This window comes from Triturus cristatus, chromosome 6, assembly GCF_964204655.1.
Source record: "Triturus cristatus chromosome 6, aTriCri1.1, whole genome shotgun sequence".
NCBI lineage: Eukaryota > Metazoa > Chordata > Amphibia > Caudata > Salamandridae > Triturus > Triturus cristatus.
In genome coordinates, this window is record NC_140589.1 from 165,792,174 (window position 1) to 165,810,424 (window position 18,251).

An 18,251-nucleotide genomic window follows, 5' to 3' on the forward strand; every position below is an offset into this window, starting at 1 on the left:
GCTTGGGCCTCGACCACGACGCAGCGTCGTGCTCCGACTGTATGGCCCTGACCTCGAAAGCTAGGCGGGAGCGGTCCCGCAAGCTTCTCGAGCTTCGCCACTCGGCTCCACGTCGCTCTCGATCCCGGTACAGGAGGAGGTCCAAGGATCGGTCGCGGAGCCGCACTCGACATCGTCACTCGTCTGGCTCGAAGTCTTCGGGTAAGTCGAGGCACTCCAAGAAGTCCAAGAAGCGACACCGCTCTTCGGACTCCCCTCGCCGGTCGCGCGACTCGGCCGAGGGTCCGGGTGGTTCCATCCCCGCGGCTCCGCAGGAGCCGCAGGCGCCGCGCAAGTCCCCATACCCGACGGTCCCTGGGACTGACGCGACGCCGGGGGAGGTCAGTGCCTTCCTCTCGGCCATGAGGAACCTGGCCCCGCCGTCGACGCCCGCTGGTGTGCCTTCGGGCCCCGCGGACTCGACTGGGCGACCTCACATGCCGGCGGCTCCGGCGCCGTTGGAGGCTCCGGCCCCGACGCCGCAGGTCCCTGAGGGGCCCGAGCCTGGGCCCCCGACGACGCCGGTCGACCTCGTTACGCCTCCTCTGCCGGCGCCGACACCGATACCACCCCCAACGCCGGCTCCGGTCGACGTTGATCCCCGGTTCAGCCCCTGTCCGGTCCCGACGCTGATGCAGCGCCGCCCGACGCCGCATCCGATGGCGCTAGAGACACATATTGTCTATCGACCGGCTCCGATCATTCCTCCTGTTTACCAGGAATCAGATGACTGGGGCGACTGGGAGGGGTCTGAGGACCCTATGGCCCTTCAGAGCCAACTTGCTCAGGACTGGGCAGATGAACAGAGGGAGGCCAGTGGGTTGGATACCTCACCAGACACTGGATTCATCTCTCCTCCGACTGTGGCTTCGGAGGAGGGTGCAGCCTTTTCTGTGGTGCTGCGCAAGGCGGCCGAAGCCCTTGGGCTAGAGCTGCCTGCCGTGGCTGTGAGGACTAACATCCTCACTGAGGTGCTTGTCTGCCGCATGCTCCACTGAGCCTCTGCTGCCATTCAATGAGGCCCTCACTGACGTTCTGCAGGGCACCTGGTCCAAGCCCTCCACAGTCCCTCCTGTGGACAGGAACGTTGCCAGGCGCCACCGCCCTGCTCCGGGCGACCCCAGTTTTCTGTCCCAACACCCCACCCCCGAGAGTCTGGTTATCCAGGCCTCTACCTCCCAATCCTCCTTCCCGTCCGCTCCTCCGGACCGGGATTCCAAGAGACTGGAACAGTTTGGTAAGAAGCTGTTCTCTTCGCTCAGTTTGGGCCTGCGGCCTTTGAACACCGCCTGTCTCTTGGACCGTTATTCCCACTCTCTGTGGGATGCGGTGGAGGACATGCTGCCACTGTGCCCGGAGGAGGCCCGGGCGTGGCTTTCCTCGGCCCTGGCCGATGGGAGAGATGCAGCGCGCCATGCAATCCGATGTGGGCTTGACACTACGGACTCGCTGGGTAGGGCGATTTCTACCACAGTGGCGCTTCGACGTCACGCCTGGCTGCGGTCCATGTCCTTTTCAGGGGATGTCCAGAGCACCCTCATGGACATGCCTTTTGATGGCGCTCGCCCTTTTTGGTGACAAAGCGGACAGTGCGCTGGCTCGCTTCAAGGACTCCCGGGCTACGGCCACGTCCTTGGGCCTCTCGGCCCCACGGCCACAAACTTCCGCTTTTCGCTCCTTTCGTGGCCAAGGAAGGGGCTCCTCCTCCTCGCGTCCGCCTAGCCACCGGCCGCAGAACCAACCTGCACGCGGTCGCGGACGTGGTTTCCGCCGCGGCGGTACTGGAGGACGACGCGGTCAGTCCACATCCACCCGGCAGCATCCGCCTCAAAGCCTTCCTAGTCCGAGCTTTCATGCCCATTCCACGCCAGTGGGCGGCAGAGTTCGCCATCACCTGCTCCACTGGCGGTCCATCACATCGGACAGGTGGGTGCTGCAAATCGTCCGAAGGGGCTACTCCCTCCCCTTCGAGACGACCCCTCCAGCCATGCCACCGCAGCACCACCGTATCTCGGGGGATCATTTGAATCTTCTCCACGAGGAAGTTTCGGCCCTCTTGGCCAAGGGGGCCGTCGAGCGCGTTCCGAGCCCAGAAGTAGGTCGTGGTTGTTGTTCCCACTACTTTCTGGTTCCCAAGAAGGGCAAAGGGGGCCTACGCCCTATCCTGGACCTCCGGAACGTCAATGCCTTCCTCCGGAAGGAACGGTTCAAAATGTTAACTTTGGCTCAGGTTCTAGCTGCCCTCGACCCTGGAGAATGGATGGTAGCGTTGGACTTGCAGGACGTATATTTCCACATCCCCGTCCTGCCGGCCCACCGGCGTTACCTGCGGTTCACGGTGGCTCAGGAGCACTTTCAGTTTACCGTGCTCCCCTTCGGCCTTACCAGTGCACCTCGGGTGTTCACGAAAGTGATGGCGGTGGTCGCAGCTCATCTGCGCAGATCAGGGGTTCCAGTCTTCCCCTATCTCGACGACTGGTTGTTGAAGGCGGGCTAGCCCCAGGCAGTCGTCTCCCACCTCCAGACTACGGCGGATCTCCTGCATTTGCTGGGGTTTTCCATCAACGTGCCGAAGTCACACCTGAGTCCCTCTCAGAAGCTCTTTTTCATCGGAGCGGTTCTCGATTCGGCGCAGTTCCGGGTTCATCCACCGGAACAGCGGGTCCGGGATATACAGGCCCTGATTCCCATCTTTCGGCGTCTCTCCTGGGTTTCGGTCAGGCTAGTGTTGCGGCTTCTGGGGCTGATGGCCTCCTGCATCCTACTAGTGCATCACGCCAGGCGGCGCATGTGGGCTCTGCAGTGGGACCTGAAGTTTCAGTGGGCCCAGCATCACGGCAACCTGTCCGACCATGTCTTGATCTCGGAGGGCACTGCACAGCAGTTGCAGTGGTGGCTCACTGACCGCGATTGGGTCACGGGCAAGAGCCTCTCCCTACCCCTACCGGAGCATGTCGTAGTGACGGATGCGTCCCTCCTGGGATGGGGTGGCCATATGGGAGAGGCGGAGATCAGAGGCCTCTGGTCTCCGGCGGAGTCTCGCCTCCACATCAACTTGTTGGAGCTGAGAGCGATCCGACTTGCACTGAAAGCCTTCCTTCCCTCTGTCCGGGGAAGTGTCGTGCAGGTGTTCACGGACAACACCACCGCCATGTGGTATTGCAACAAACAGGGCGGGGTGGGGTCGTGGACCCTTTGTCAGGAGGCTCTGCTCCTCTGGACATGGCTGGAACACCTGGGCGTCACCCTGGGGGTTCAACATCTGGCGGGCTCTCTGAACGCCAGAGCAGATGAACTCAGCCGCCGGTGCATGATGGATCACGAATGGCGTCTAAACTCCGAGGTGGCGCAAGGTCTCTTTCAGCAGTGGGGAGAGCCTTGGTTAGATCTATTCGCCACCGAAGAGAACGCGCAATGTCAGCAGTCCTGCGCGTTGGAATTTCCAAGGCGGCACTCGCTCGGCGACCCTTTTCGTCGCGAGTGGAGTTGCGGTCTGTTGTACGCCTTTCCGCCTATACCACTTCTGCCCAGAGTGCTGAAGAAGATCAAGCGCGACCGGGCCCAAGTCATTTTGGTGGCTCTGGATTGGGCACGAAGGTACTGGTATCCCGAGCTACTCAGTATGTTGACCGATCCTCCGATACGTCTGCCCCTTCGGGAGGATCTTCTGTCGCAGCAGCAGGGGACGGTCCTACACCCGAACCTGTCCAGCCTCCACCTCCATGCGTGGAGATTGAGCGGCGGCAGTTGATGCCATTTGACTTGCCGCCTGAAGTCTGTGATATCATTCTGGCAGCCAGGCGTCCCTCCACAAAGACGGTATACGCCTGCCGGTGAAACAAATTTGTGGCATGGTGCACAGCAAAGGCTGTGGATCCCCTTTCCGCCCCTCTTTCTGAGGTTCTCCTCTTTCTTCTTTCTTTGGCCCGGCAGGGCTCTGCCCTGGGCACCTAGAAAGGTTATCTTGCTGCTCTCTCTGCCTTCTTACGGCTTCCAGATCAGCCTTCTCTTTTCAAGTCCCCTGTAGTGTCACGCTTTCTTAAAGGCATTACTCGCACGTTCCCTCCTGTCCCTTTCGTAATGCCTCAGTGGGACTTGAATCTTGTCTTGACATTCCTGATGTGCGCTCCCTTTGAGCCTCTTCACAATTGTCCTCTTCGTCTTCTAACTCTTAAGACTGCTTTCCTGGTAGCCATCACCTCGGCTAGACAGGTGAGTGAGCTCCAGGCTCTATCGTCCAAGCCTCCTTTTCTATCTGTTCATCCGGACAAGGTTGTCCTTCGGCCTCGTCCTTCCTTTCTACCGAAAGTGGTGACTCCCTTTCATCTTGGGCAATCTGTCACCTTGCCCACCTTCTTTCCGCCTCCGCATCCTTCCAAAGAGGAAGAGCGGCTCCACCGTCTGGACCCAAAACGTGCGCTCTCCTTTTATTTGGACCGCACTAAACAGTTCCGGGTGGACGACCAGCTTTTCGTTGGCTACGTGGGTGCAAAGAAGGGAAAAGCTGTACACAAACGGACCATCTCCCGGTGGGTCGTTTTGTGTATAAAAATCTGTTATTCCTTGGCAAAAAAGGAACCGCCTGTTGGGCTGCGTGCCCATTCTACTCGGGCCACAGCGGCTACTACTGCTTTGGGACGGGGAGTCCCTTTGCAGGACAACTGTTAGGCGGCAACGCGGGCTTCGCTGCACACGTTTGCCAGGCACTATTGCCTAGACAGCCAAGTCCGGAGGGATGGCTTCTTTGGCCGTTCTGTCCTCCAGGACTTTCTGGTGTGATCTTGGTTCGCAGACCCACCACCGGGGTTGGTATTGCTTGGGTATCTATTCTAAGGTGAGGAATCTAACTAACGTGTTTCTTTCAGATGAACAAGTTACTTGCCTTCGGTAACGATGTATCTGTAAGAAACATTAGTTAGTTAGATTCCTCACCGACCCACCCATCCTCCCCGTTCTGCGAACTGACATCTAGGGTTAAGGCTATCCCTTTCAGGGCCCTAGAATTTTTTGGCACCAGTGTCAGTATCTTGCATGGCTCTGCGTTCCTGGCGCGGAAGGCTATGTACATGAACTGACGTCAGCGCGCGAGGGCGGCGTCTAAGTACTCCGACGTCATTCCGGGCCACGACACCGACGACGGACGCGGAGCCGCAGACGACTCCTAGCGTTGTGCAAGGGGTATTGCTGACGAAAAATCTTCCGGATCCAGTCTGACGCCTGGGGATATTCTAAGGTGAGGAATCTAACTAACTAATGTTTCTTACAGATACATCGTTACCGAAGGTAAGTAACTTGTTCTTTGAGAGCCGCTGAACCAAAGAACACGCAGCAGGTGGAGTAAACTTTAACTGAAATGGGCGGGTGATGGCCAAATGACGTCTGTAATGGTCCGGACCGGCATACGAAAGGTGCCTGACCGTGATGGGAACGAGAAGCGGATGCCAGAGAGCGCCCTTTGACTTAAATGCAAGGCAAGAGCCTTCCAAAGGCAAAAGACTTGAACTAATTCTGGCTTTCACATAAGTGAATTGTAATATAGTAATAACTGGAATGGGGAGGGAGGAACGGAGCACCACACACCCCACTTTTCTACATTTAGTTAATGAGTTGGGCGACAGGCACTCTGCAAGTTGAATCATGGGCAGTTTGGAGCCCAGAGTGCAGGGACGCAGGGAGGGGGGCGGTTGGGATGGAACTTTAGTATTGTTAGAACTTCAGTTCAACGTAGTAACCGTTACATCGACAACACCAGAATGTATCGCAGCACAGGAGCAGTACACAAACGTGGATTAGGATCCTCAGTTGGAACGTCAATGGGCTTGGAGATGAAGTGACACGTGCGTGGTTCACCAGTACATAAAGAGACAAGCCCCAGACGTTATCCTATTAGAAGAAACACACCTGGTGGGGAACACCTGTAAGGCGATAAACAGGAGGGGAAACAAACTGTTGGCGCATGCTGGCTTTATAACCGGATCGCGAGAGGTAGGCATAATGGTCAAGAACGCCTTCCTTTTCACCATTCAATCCACATGGTTGGATGACCAGGGCAGATGTATAGGAATTTCAGGTCTCTAGGAGGGTAAAGCTGCGACGTTGGTTTCGGTCTACATACCCCCGGGTCTCCAGAGTGATACGTTTAAAGACCTGGGCACGATCCTATTGTCGCTACCAGAGGGCCGGCTTCTGGTGGGGGGTGACTTTAATGCAGTGGTCTCGGAAAAGTTGGATCGACAACCCCTCCCCCCCCCCCCCCCCCCACACCTACCCCCCTCCCCCGGATGATCAAAGTGTATCTACTATAGTTGTTGTTCACAAGGAAGGGAAACCCAAAACCAGCTGTGCTTCTTATAGACCGATATACCTCCTTAACGCGGAACCCAAGATCCTTGCAAAACTGCTGGCGATTCGATTAGTGAAAGTAATAGATAGCCTAGTGCATCTTGATTAGTCAGGCTTTATGCCAAATCGTAACACTGCCTTGAACCTGCGTAGAGTGCACAGAGTATTGGGAAGAGCAGCCACTATCCAAGAGTCTGCAATCCTAGTCTCCTTGGACTCCACCATGGCGTTCGACATGGGTGAATGGCCAACCCTCTTTGCAGTCCTCGACAAGATGGTATTTGGGCCTAATTTTATAGGGTGGGTCCGACTATTGTATTCGAAACCAATGGCGCAGGTGGTGGTGAACAATAGGAAGTCGGGGGTATTTCAACTGAGCCGTGGGACACGCCAGGGATGTCCTTTGTCCCCGCTCCGGTTTGCTCTAGCTCCGGAACCCCTGACTGCGTGGATCTGCAAGGACCCGGTCCTTCGCGGTCTGCGCTGGTCCCCTGACTGGGAAGATAGGATATCTCTATATGCGGATGACATCCTGTTATATCTGGCCTCTCCGAAGGCTTTCTTGGTGTGCACATTGGATATACTGGCAGTGTTTGGCAGATACTCAGGATTCACAATAAACTGGACCAAATCCATTATTATTTATGTCCTTAAGAGGGAGCCGCCTGTTCCACCGAAGAATTGTCCAATACAAACAACAATAGAGGGCTTTAGATATCTTGGTATCTTCATCTCTTGAATCCCTCACTCCTCCTGCCACCAATACAAAGATTGAAATGCGTGATAGGGAACTGGAAGTCTTTATCACTCTCATTGCTGGGCAAAGCTGCTCTCTTTAAAATGATGGTGCTGCCCCGCTTCCTGTACGCCCTTCAGAACTCATTAGATCCAGTTCCCAAATCATATTTCCAGGAAATCGAGAGCCTCCAGAGAGACCTATTGCGGGATGGAAAACCCAGGATCGCTCTGACTAAACACACCCTAAATTGGTACGTCTGAGGCATCAGCCTCCCGGATATCAAAAAATACTATTGGGCGACTCAGCGGCCACAAACCAGAGGACCTATGGTCGTCTCAACGACCCGGGACACGCCATGGATAGATGGCTCTTGCCAGTAGGGAACTACAGTAGAGCGCTCTACTCTAGACCTCAAAAATACTCCTTAACAGGACCAACCTACCACTCGGTCCAAATATTGCATGTCGTAAACAAACATCTGGGCTGGGACTGCAGGCTCACACTGGCAACCCCCTTATGGAATTCCGAAAAACTGGGGAACCTGTGAAGAACCCAGGGATTTGATAAGTGGGATCTTATCGGGATCTCCCAAATCAAGGATCTTTGGATTAAAGATGAGATCATACCATTTGCCTCCCTCCAACAACAATATAGTCTGGCAGACACCGAATGCTTTAGATATCTCCAGATCAGTCATTCCCTCCAGACCCATCTCACTAGAGGGTCTCTTCCCTGCCTCCCCCCACCCCCCCACCCCCCCATGCCTCTCCCTTAGATTGGACGGCCACCTGCCTGAAAAGATCATTTCCCTGATTAATAAAAAACTAATTAATAATATGGAAAAGAGATGGACTTAAGCTTGTTGAGGAGGATTGTCGGGAGACGGTTTCCTCCCCGAGAGAGGTGGCGATTCAGGCTAGACTGCGCTTAGTATACACAGAATCTACATAACGGGACCATGTCTGGTCCGTATGGGTAGAGCAGAAAGTGGGTAGTGTAGACGTAAATGTGGGAAAGACGGCACCTTCATACATATCATATGGGAGTGTGACCAAATACAAAATTACTGGTGCGCTATACACAGCATCCTTAGCGAGGTGCTCTCACTTGAATTGTGTCCAGAGGCGCGCCGGTGCCTCCTGAACGTATGGGAACCTACGGACATCACTTACTACACAAAACTTTGGGCAACACTGGCTGTAATGATCACGAAGAGAAATATCGCATGACACTGGGGAGCCCTTTAACCACCCGGAGTAGAATCATGGAAGGAAGATCTACACCGGTGTATGTTCAGGGAAATGTCAGTCTACAAAGCTAGAGGGTGTCCCGGGAAATGGAACAGGGTTTGGGGACCTTTGAACTCCTACCGAGGAGATATTTGTACCCCGCCGGCACACATGACTGAAGATGATGACCTCCCACCCCCCTCATTGATCCACACTGTGCACTATAATTTGAATCGATGTACTACGGAAACTACAATATTCAAAATGTACTATGTCTCCTCAGCATATTAAGTATGGTATGTTATGTCGATAATTTAATAAAAAGAATTATAAAAAATAAAAAAATAAAAGGGTTTACCTTTTAATTGATCTGGGAATGGTACACTGAAGATCATCCTGATTACAGAAAACACACTGGGAAGATTTTTTTTATCTGCTAGTGCGGTCCAGTGCTGTATTCTGTGATCTATATTAAATTCCTCATTGCTTCATAATGTGTGTTGTGCTCCCTGTTTCAGATCTCTTTGGAGTTTCGTAATCTGGATAAGGAATTTCAAGTTGTGATTGCAGACATCTGTCACAAGATGGGAGTTGGAATGGTTGAGTTTTTGGGAAAAAAGATTGAATCGCTACAAGAGTGGGATAAGGTAAGAAAACGTGCAACCTATTTAGAGAGAATGTAATGTGAGGCAGAAGGTAGGTCCTGCTTATTCTAATCAGACGTGTTTCCAGATAAGTAATGGAAAGTTTGGCACCTAAGTCATGGTTATTTACACCTTGTATCACTGCTTTTGCTCTGTATCCAGTTGCATATGTGTTAATCTACAGCAAAGTGCCTAAGCGGTTTGTTGTGAGAATAGGTGAATTGTATCTAATGGTTATCATAAAAAGATACAAGTCATTACACGTGTCCTGATTAACACGTGGTAATTACTTTTAATGCTTCTTGAGAAGCATTCTAAGTGCTGCGATGTCACTAGATAGGGACCAACAAAATGCATTGAGTTGTTTGTTGAAAACCTATTATGAACAGTGCCAATACTACCAGTGGGCTATAGGTCAGCCCATTGTATACCATTAGTTGGCTTTCCTCTCAATCTCATTTGCTTGCCTCTTATTCAGTGGCTTTCTTTCTTCGTCCATATGTGCTTGTGTGCCTCCCCCTTCAATCCTTTTGATCGGTGACTTGTATTCTTCCACTGCTTACTTTAAGGCAACAATTACTTTTGTTTTTCTTTTCCAGAACTCCTTGAGGGTGCATGTATTTTCTTGCTCTCTGCCTTGTGTGTGATCTCCCCTCCAAATACCCACGTCCTTTACGTGTTGCCCACCCTTCACTGATATTTTTTCCTTCAGTGCTGCCTCCCTCAAGCTCCTCCATTGCTCCCCCACTTCCCTTTGCTGCCTGACTCTTATCTCTAGGGTTGCCTTTGAATTCACTTCTCTGTTGTGTCCCCACCTCTTACAGTCGCTTAAAAAAGAAAAATATATATATATATTTTTTTGGAGCTCCCATGACTCCAGTTTGCTTCAGCCCAACTCCTTGTTTCATTAATGCTATTTTGCACATGGTTTTTTTTTTTTAATTTATGACTTCAAGATTGGCATCCACCATTTTGGAAAGCAAATTTAAAGTTAAAGAAAATTGCTGCCTCTATATGACCGCGACATGCTTGTGTGTAGTGACACACGCACTTGTATATGTCATTGTGATGAGACAAAAAACATTATTTTTAACGATGTGAAAAATTAGTTGCGAAAAGCGTTGGCTAAGCCAACGCTTTCAGGTAACGCCATTGAAAGACAAGTGCTTGTTTTTCATGGAGTCTCCCTAAGTCAGTGGCAGTAAACCCATGTTTCTTATTGTGCTTATATGCTCAAGCTATACTTGCAGATAAAGCACGCTCAGACAGAACTTAATCTAGTTTTGCTTGTTTCTGTGCAGAGAGGATCACAGGGTAGGCTGCTCATCTTGGTTGGGGCGATTGCATGATGCCTCTACTTTCTTGAAATGCTGATGGCGAGCTTAATGCTAGAAGCACACACAAGCAGGTTTTATCAAAATGAAAATTACCATATTTCTGTAGTGCAGTTTTTCCTGAAAAGGAGATTAGACTTTGCCAGCATAAAGACCTAATGATATTAACCACCACATTTTCTTTGCAGTATTGTTACTATGTGGCTGGACTTGTAGGAATTGGGCTTTCCCGTCTGTTTTCTGCTTCAGAACTGGAAGACGCCATTGTTTGTCAGGACCCAAAGCTCTCCAATTCCATGGGCCTTTTCCTGCAGAAAACCAACATCATTCGGGATTACCTGGAGGACGAACTTGAGGGTCGAGAGTTCTGGCCCAGAGAGGTAAAAGAAACAATAAGTTGTCCCAACTGTGTAGGATCTCGATCCATTATATATGTTTCAAATATAGACTGGTGATGGTGTTCAAAGTGAACAAGGTCACTAATCAGTGGAGAGGGCCCTGCAGGTCAAGAGGAAAGAGGTGTTTTTAGGTTGAAATATTTTTATTGATTTAACAACAAACCAGATGCAATGAGGCCCAGGTCGTGGGCCGGCAACCATCCTATTGCTTCGCAGAGCCTCAAAATAATACCAGAATGAACATTCCCACGCCCCTCCCTCCTCCGACCCTCTCCTCCCCCCTCCCGTCTCCTCCCCCATTAAAAATATCTGAATCGAAAAGCAGGCTCAGCACTCTATCACGTAGCATAGTGCTGTTTAGGTTACGTTTTGCCTCAACTCGGGAAGGTGCAGTAGCCGTAGATATCTGGGGCAGGCTAGCTCGCGGAATTCAGAGCATAGGAGGGTGACAAAGGGCCACCACATATCAGCAAAGGAGGCCCCATCTCCTTGAAGCGAGAAAGATGCGTTCCATGCCAAGAACATACCACAGTCTATGAAGCCATCCCTGTATAGTTGGTGTTCTGTCTGGGCCCAAGTGTGATAGTATATTTTGTATTGCCGCCCTAAAGCTATGCCTAGTTGCTTCCCTTTGAGATTTGAGGGGAAAGGTAAGCCTATCGGACACTCCCAAAACCACATATGTGGGGAAGCGTAATTGCGCGGTGTCGTAATGACTATCAATCTCGTCCAGTACTTGGGCAGTAAGTAGTGAGGGTGGGGCATTCCTGCAACAGATGTAATAGTGTGCCTTCTGCCTCATAGCCCCTCCAGCAAGTAGGGAACTGTCCAGGTTGCTCATATGGAGAGTGTAAGATACCAGTACATCATAATCTTAGTGCCGTCTCAATGCTAGATATATTACGCGCTGAATATCAGGCTCTGTAGTGAATGTCTGCCCATTGTTTAGGGGTTATGGTCCAACCAAGCTCGGCCTCACACCGTCTTTGGCCCGCTGACTTGACCACCTGTTCTGGAGGGCGTAAGTTGTGCTATAATTCTGTGATGAGTCGCTTTGTGGATTGTTTCGAGAGCAACCAGCGCTGGTACCGAGTGAGGGACCTCTCCGCTCCCGGACGAACCTGGGTCTGCATGACCCAATGTCGTATTTGCAAATAATGGCAGAGTTCATTTTCGGGAATGGTAAAATCACATTTAAAATCTTTGAAGGATCGAGGGCCCTCAATGTAAAAAAAACAAAAAATGCCCTATAGACCTGTGCCCTGCTTTGTCCCAATGACTAAATGTCTCCCAGTCAAGACCCGGGGTGTGAGAAAGTGGCTCTGTATATACTGTTCCCAAATAGGTACAGTGTGTACAGAGTCCACAGTCCCCAGAGGTTTGGCAGAGGTTAAAGTTAGATATAACCTTACTCTCTAAAGTGGTAGCTTGGTCGAGCAGTAAGGCAGTATCAGAGGACAGTGTAAAGCATTTGTTGTACACACTCAGTCAGCAAATGGTCTCACACACTCCAGAATTGAACTCTAGGCCAATGGTTTATACAAAAAAATATATGGTTGTTTTGTTTTTAGAACCAACAATAGGTATCAAAATATACTCTCTCAGAATGAGATGCTTTAGTTAAATACTTTTGCAATATGCAATTGACTTTTGTAGGTAATAGTTACAGGTTGTTGCAATAGGCAACACAATGTCAAACACAATAGTACATTGAGCTAAATGTGAGTTTTAAGTTATTTGCAATAGATTACTTTCAGGATTGCTTTTCTAACTCCAGGACTGGATCCTAGATTCAGTCCTGTGACAGTTCTTGGAAACAAGTGAGTAAATTAGTTTTAGTTACTGTTGTGATTTTTAGGCAATATTTTGCTATTTTATAAGTTGACAGAAGAAATTTCATAGAAAAACAGTCAATGGTTCCCTATGGGAGAAAATTCAAGTTACGGGTAAAGTATGTTCTCGTTACTTTTGTAATCCAGGGCTGGGCTCCTAGGCTCAGTACTGGGACCTCTATCTAAAACGGGTAAGTAATTAGGTTTTCACAGTTGGTACAATTTTTAAAGAATATTTGTAGTTTGCAAAAATGGACACTTTCACAGAAAAACAGTCCATGATTCCTATGGAAGAAAATTGGGTTAGTGGTAAGTACGGTTGTGAGTACTTTTTAGGATCAGTGCCTGGCACCAAGATCCAGCACTGGGATCTCTCCTAATAGCAGGTGAGTATTTCCGTTTTCGTTACTCGGTTGATTTTAGGTGAATATTTTAAGTTTTAGAAACTCCACACTTAGAAGAAATTTCAGAGGAAACCAGTCAATGTTACCCTATGGAAGAAAATTGGGTTATCGAGTTTTGGGTAAGTACTCGACTGGCAGAGTTAAGGTTCCTTGCACAGACTCCGGGGTCTCCCAGGGTCAGGTTGGTACAGTTGTTACACCCTCAGCGGCACTGGGGCGGCCGGGTGCAGAGTGAGTTAGGCCCAATGTTATCCTATGGGATGCAGGGGGGCCTTGGTTGGTGGCTGCTTACTAGCAGGCCACGGGGCTGTGGAAGCTGGGCTCCTGGTCACTTGCTCAGGGCAAATGGGGAAGTAGGTAGGAGTAGACGTTACACTGCCAGGGCCACTCGGGCGGCTGGGTGCAGGGTGCTTTTGAGCCTTCGGGCGCTCAATGGATTTCACTGGGAAAGCTCCAGGACGAACAAAGGCTGCGAAGATTCTTCAGGTGCTACCACCACTTCGAGAGGGAAGTTGGGTCATTGGAGGATAGGTAGGTACCCAGGAGTCGGGCACAGGGGGCCGCAGGGCGCCAGGTGCAGGGTTGCCTTTTGATGTTGGGAAATCGTACCCTCTGTTGATCGCGGTTTGGGGGTGTCCCTGGTTCTGAGGCTGCAGGCGTCTTCAGGAGCGTCGAGGTGGGTCCTTGGGTGCTGGATTCGGGGTCACAGTCGCCGGGGGGACGTCCTCTGGGTCTTTGTCCTCTCCGGCACAGGCCAGGCTTGGCGGGTGCAGAGTGTGCAGGGTTCGCGGTTCCGGGCTGATGCCAGGGGTTAGAAATTTGCTTTGAGCAGAGCTACTGCTCCTGGGAGTCCCAGATGCTCAGTTACAAGGTAGCCAGGTCCTCCGGGCTTTGTGAGGTTGCTGGCCACAAGAGGTGCTGGGATTTAGCAGGAGCAGGTTCGAGGGTCAACAGGCCGGTAGGACTGGGGCCAAAGCAGTTGGTGTCTTCCTCTTCTGAGCAGCTGCACCGCGGGTCTTCATTCTTCTTGCTCTTCTTTGCTTTTTCGGAATCTGGAATTTGAGGAAGGTAGGTTCAGGGTGCCCCTAAATACTAGATTTAGGGGCGTTACAGGTAGGTAAAGGCCAGGGACCAATGGGTCCCTGCCTTGGGGTGGGTACACCCCCTATCCTGCCCCTCTCCTGTGGGAGGGGGGCAGTAGCCTAGTCCTGATTGGACAGGGCTTCCCCTCTTCAAGATGGCGAGAGCCCGGAGATGTGCTTCACCTCGCCTCCCCACCTGAGGGGTGGGGTTGGCAGAGGCTGGCACATCCCCTGTCCTTACTTGGGGTTTCCGGCCAGTCTTCCCGCCAGAGTGGGGGTAAGTTGCTGAGTACAGCAAGTGGCCTGGATAAGCTCACGAAGGCGGCATGCCTTTGAAGCTTCCCCCTGCCCATCCTGGGGGAGGAGACTTAGCACCTCGCCCAGGATGTGCATTGTTGCAGGCCCAGGAGAGCGGGGGGGTCCAGCAACATGTCTGCTGTGTGGCAGCCTAGGCAGCCTCTCAGACAAGACGTGGATTGTAGGTTAGGTTTCAGGGGGCATCTCTAAGATGCCCTCTGTAGTGCTTTGTACATTAAATCCCACACTGGCATCAGTGCGGGTTTAATGTGCTGAGAAGTTTGATACCAAACTTCTCAGTCTTCAGTGTTGCCATTATGGTGTTGTGGAGTTCGTGTTTGACGAGCTCTCAGCACCATATACTCTTAAATGGCAGCACTGCACTTACAGTGCCCAGGAATGGACCTGGGTACTGTAGGGGCACAGGGCTCATGCTCCTGTGCTAAAACAAAAACAACAATTGACGGAGAGAATGCAGAACAATGTCATACATTCACGCCAGTACAGAGATCTGGGCCTAAATCCATTGTCTTTTTGCTCACCATGCCATTCCAGTTTGAACCCAGCCATATGCAAATCAGTCTTGACCTTTGCCTCATGGGAACAGTCCAGCCCGAACTGCCAAGCCAGATCCTCCCTGGACTGGAAACAAGCATCCTAGGACCGGTTTCTCGGTTTCACCCCTCTTCAGCCAGGATAGCTTGATTCCAGTGGCATGGAGAGCACGGGACTTTGCTTTCATGCTCCTGTGCTCACACCACTGGCATAGGGCACCCAGCTAGAGGGGTGGCTGATGTATGCCAGGGCAGTGTAGGTTGTGGGCATGGCACACAGAGATGTGTGCCATGTCGAATCTTTGCTTTGTCTTGTACCCAGACACTCAGCCTGCAAGGGCAGTGTGTTTGTGTTAGGGTACAGGGCCTCTAAGGGTGACAGTAAGTGCTGCAGCCCTTAGAGGCCTTCCCTGGTCACAAGGTTTTAGGAAAGGAACATAGGCCCTGGGCACCTGATTAGCAGGAGTCCAGGGCACACTCAAAGTACATTCAGCAATTCAGCTAAAAGTGGGGGCATACCATGCAAGAAAGATGGCACTTTCTCACACGGGGAGAAATTCGGATTTTCAGTAACAGGAGTGAAGGGCAATGGGAAAGATGTCGGACCGTAGCGAGTGGCTGTAGCATCCCAAGCTTTAAGTGTAGCTCGAGGCATACAGGCCAGGGGGCCTAGAGGCTTTGCAAAGGAAGGGGATCATCCAGAGATACTTTATTGCTAGCGCGCGCTCCATAAAGAGCCAGCATTTCTCGGATTCCCGTTGGGCGCATTCTAATAGAGTCCTTAGCTGTGTCGCTTTAATAATGAAGCTCCGGTCCCTATTTATTCGTGGCCTCTTATCCACCCAGATAAAGGCGATAAATTTGGATTGCAGCTGCTTCAAAACAACCGGGGAGGTTCTACTGGAAGGGTTTGAAAAAGGTATAAGACTTTGGGGGGTATGCTCATCTTGAGAGCTGCCACCCTACCCAGCCACAAGATTAAACGGCCGCCATCTTTTGGGCTCCTGCCTTGTATGACGCAGTAGCCGAGAATAGTTCAAGGAAATAGTCTCAGCGGTGGATAATGACCACATGATACCCAGGTACGGCATGGCCTTTTGATCCTAGCGAATGGGGTGCACTAGGGCCAGAGCAGCGGTGGTGGTCTGCTTCAATGAGAAGCCCGACACTTGAGACTTGGCCACGTTGACCTTAAATCCGGCCAAAAAAAGACAGAACTGAGGTGTGGGGGGACCCCAGCATGGCGATGACATCGTCCGCGTCAAGGCTGATGGTATGTCGCTATGCCCCAAAAAGGATCCGTTTGATCTGCTGATTTTCCCGAACTCTCTGAGCGAACGGCTCCATGTAAAGAGCAAGCAAAAGGGGGGAGAGCGGACAGCCCTGTCGCGTGCCTCTGGTGATATAAAAGGGGTCAGAGGTGAAACCATTCACCCTAACAGTGGCTGAAGGGACACTAGCCACTGAACAACCATTTGTGAAAACGGCGCCCAATCCCAAACCTCTCCAGGAGAGTCTGCAAGAAGGGCCAATGGACCCTGTCAAACGCCTTTTCGGCGTCTATTGATAGGAAGACGCGCTCCTCCGACTCACAGTGGGACTTATCTAAGAGATGCAGTAGCCTTCTGGTATTATCGCTACACTGCCTAGTCGCGACAAATCCGGCCTGGTCCGGGTTAGGCATCATAGGTCCCAGCCTAGCCACAAGAATCCCTGTGAAGATCTTAAAGTCTATGTTCAAGAGAGATATCGGCCTATAAGAGGTGCAGTATCTATTGTCTTTCCCAGGTTTGGGGAAGACTGCCACCGACGCCAAAAGCATTGTAGGTGGCAGCTCCGTTGTGTTGATAGCATTAAAAAGCAGAGTCAGTATTGGGGCTAAGATTGAAACAAAAGGTTTTATAAAAAATGACGGTGAATCCATCTGGACCAGGGGATTTAAGAAGCTTAGGTTGATCTATGGCCGAGATAACCGCTTCTGTTCTGATGGGACTATCTAGAGTCGCCTCTTGATCAGGAGTCAGCTTGGAGTGCTTTATGCCCTGGCAATACCTGGAGGGGTTCCGGTCAGGCAAGGTTTGAGCGGTATACAGAGTTGCATAAAAATCCCTGAAAATATTAGCTATATCATCTTCCCGTGTGGTCTCCAGGCCATCTTCAGTCAGGATGAAAGGGACTGTTGCTGCTGTTCTTTGCAATTTGAGCTAACAAGCGGCCGCATTTGTCCCCCACGTATAAAACATGTGCTTCAAGCGGAGTGCAGCGTATTCCGCTCTATCGAGGTCTAGGCTGGCTAGCTGCACCCTCGCTGCTTTGTTTCCTTTAAATTCGAGGGGGCCCGCCCGCTTATGAATCCCTTATAATACGAGTACCTGCTTAGAGAGTTCATTCCTCTTCTCTCTGCGTACTCTATTATCTGCAGCCGACGTTGCTATAAAGTCACTCAGGGCTACTAATTTGAGGGTTTCCCAAAGGGAGACGATTGAGGTGTCTGGGTGTTAATAGCTAAAATGTCTTCCAGTGTTTTTGTGAGGCATGTTACGACTTCAGGGCGGTGGAGAAGCGTGTCCCTAAGCCTCCAGGTGTATGACGGTCTAGAGGTGGGGGGAAACAGCAAAGTCGTTGTCGGGGCCGCATGATCCGAGAGTGCTTGGGGTTCAGTTACTGAGTTCTGCGCAATCGGGAGGAGACAACGAGTCGTTTGGAAGTAGTACAGCCTTGCATAGGTCCCCTGGGCATGAGAGTAGAAAGTGTAGTCGAGTGTTTGGAGATGAAGATGCAGCCACAAGTCCACCAGTCCCAAGTTGTGTAGCCACTGACGGTTTGCATCAGCGAGAGCCCCCGTTTGTCCCTGTCTATGTGCGGAACGGCCCAACTGACTGTCGAACACGATATTCAGGTCGCCCCCGATTTAAAGGTTTGCCGGTCTGGTGTAGATTTTGAGTCGCCTATTGCCTTATGTAAGAAAGTCTCCTGACCCCCATTAGGGGCATATATAGTAGCCAGTGTTGGTATGTGTCCCCCTGTGCTCACAGAGTGCGCTAGGATCCTCCCTTTAACCTCCGATACTCTGGCTCCCACTTTCCCAGGGAACGTGCGCGCAAAAGGATGGCATCCCCGGCCTTCTTTGTGCGGAAGGGAGGAGAAGTACTGGTGAGGGAAAGCCTTTAAGCGCATCCTATGGGTATTGCTGGACAGCAAGTGGGTCTCTTGTAATAAACAGATATGGGCCCCACAATTTTCCAGATAAGACAGGATAGCTCTGCGTTTAACAGGGTTGTTAAGCCCTTTCACGTTCAACGTTAGGAATGTGACTCATCTACGTGGGGAAGAGCTGTGTGTGCATAAGATCCAATC

At 51.3% G+C, this 18,251-nt stretch overlaps 1 protein-coding gene across 1 annotated transcript in view; it reads left to right on the forward strand.

Moving 5' to 3' along the window:
• The window catches only part of FDFT1 (farnesyl-diphosphate farnesyltransferase 1), a 182,620-nt gene that overhangs the window by 68,556 nt on the left and 95,813 nt on the right, over nucleotides 1-18,251 (forward strand). The window contains exons 4-5 of the mRNA XM_085610437.1: nucleotides 8,868-8,996; nucleotides 10,516-10,707. Coding sequence (XP_085466563.1) covers nucleotides 8,868-8,996; nucleotides 10,516-10,707 — 321 coding nt within the window. The remainder of the gene's footprint in view (nucleotides 1-8,867; nucleotides 8,997-10,515; nucleotides 10,708-18,251) is intronic.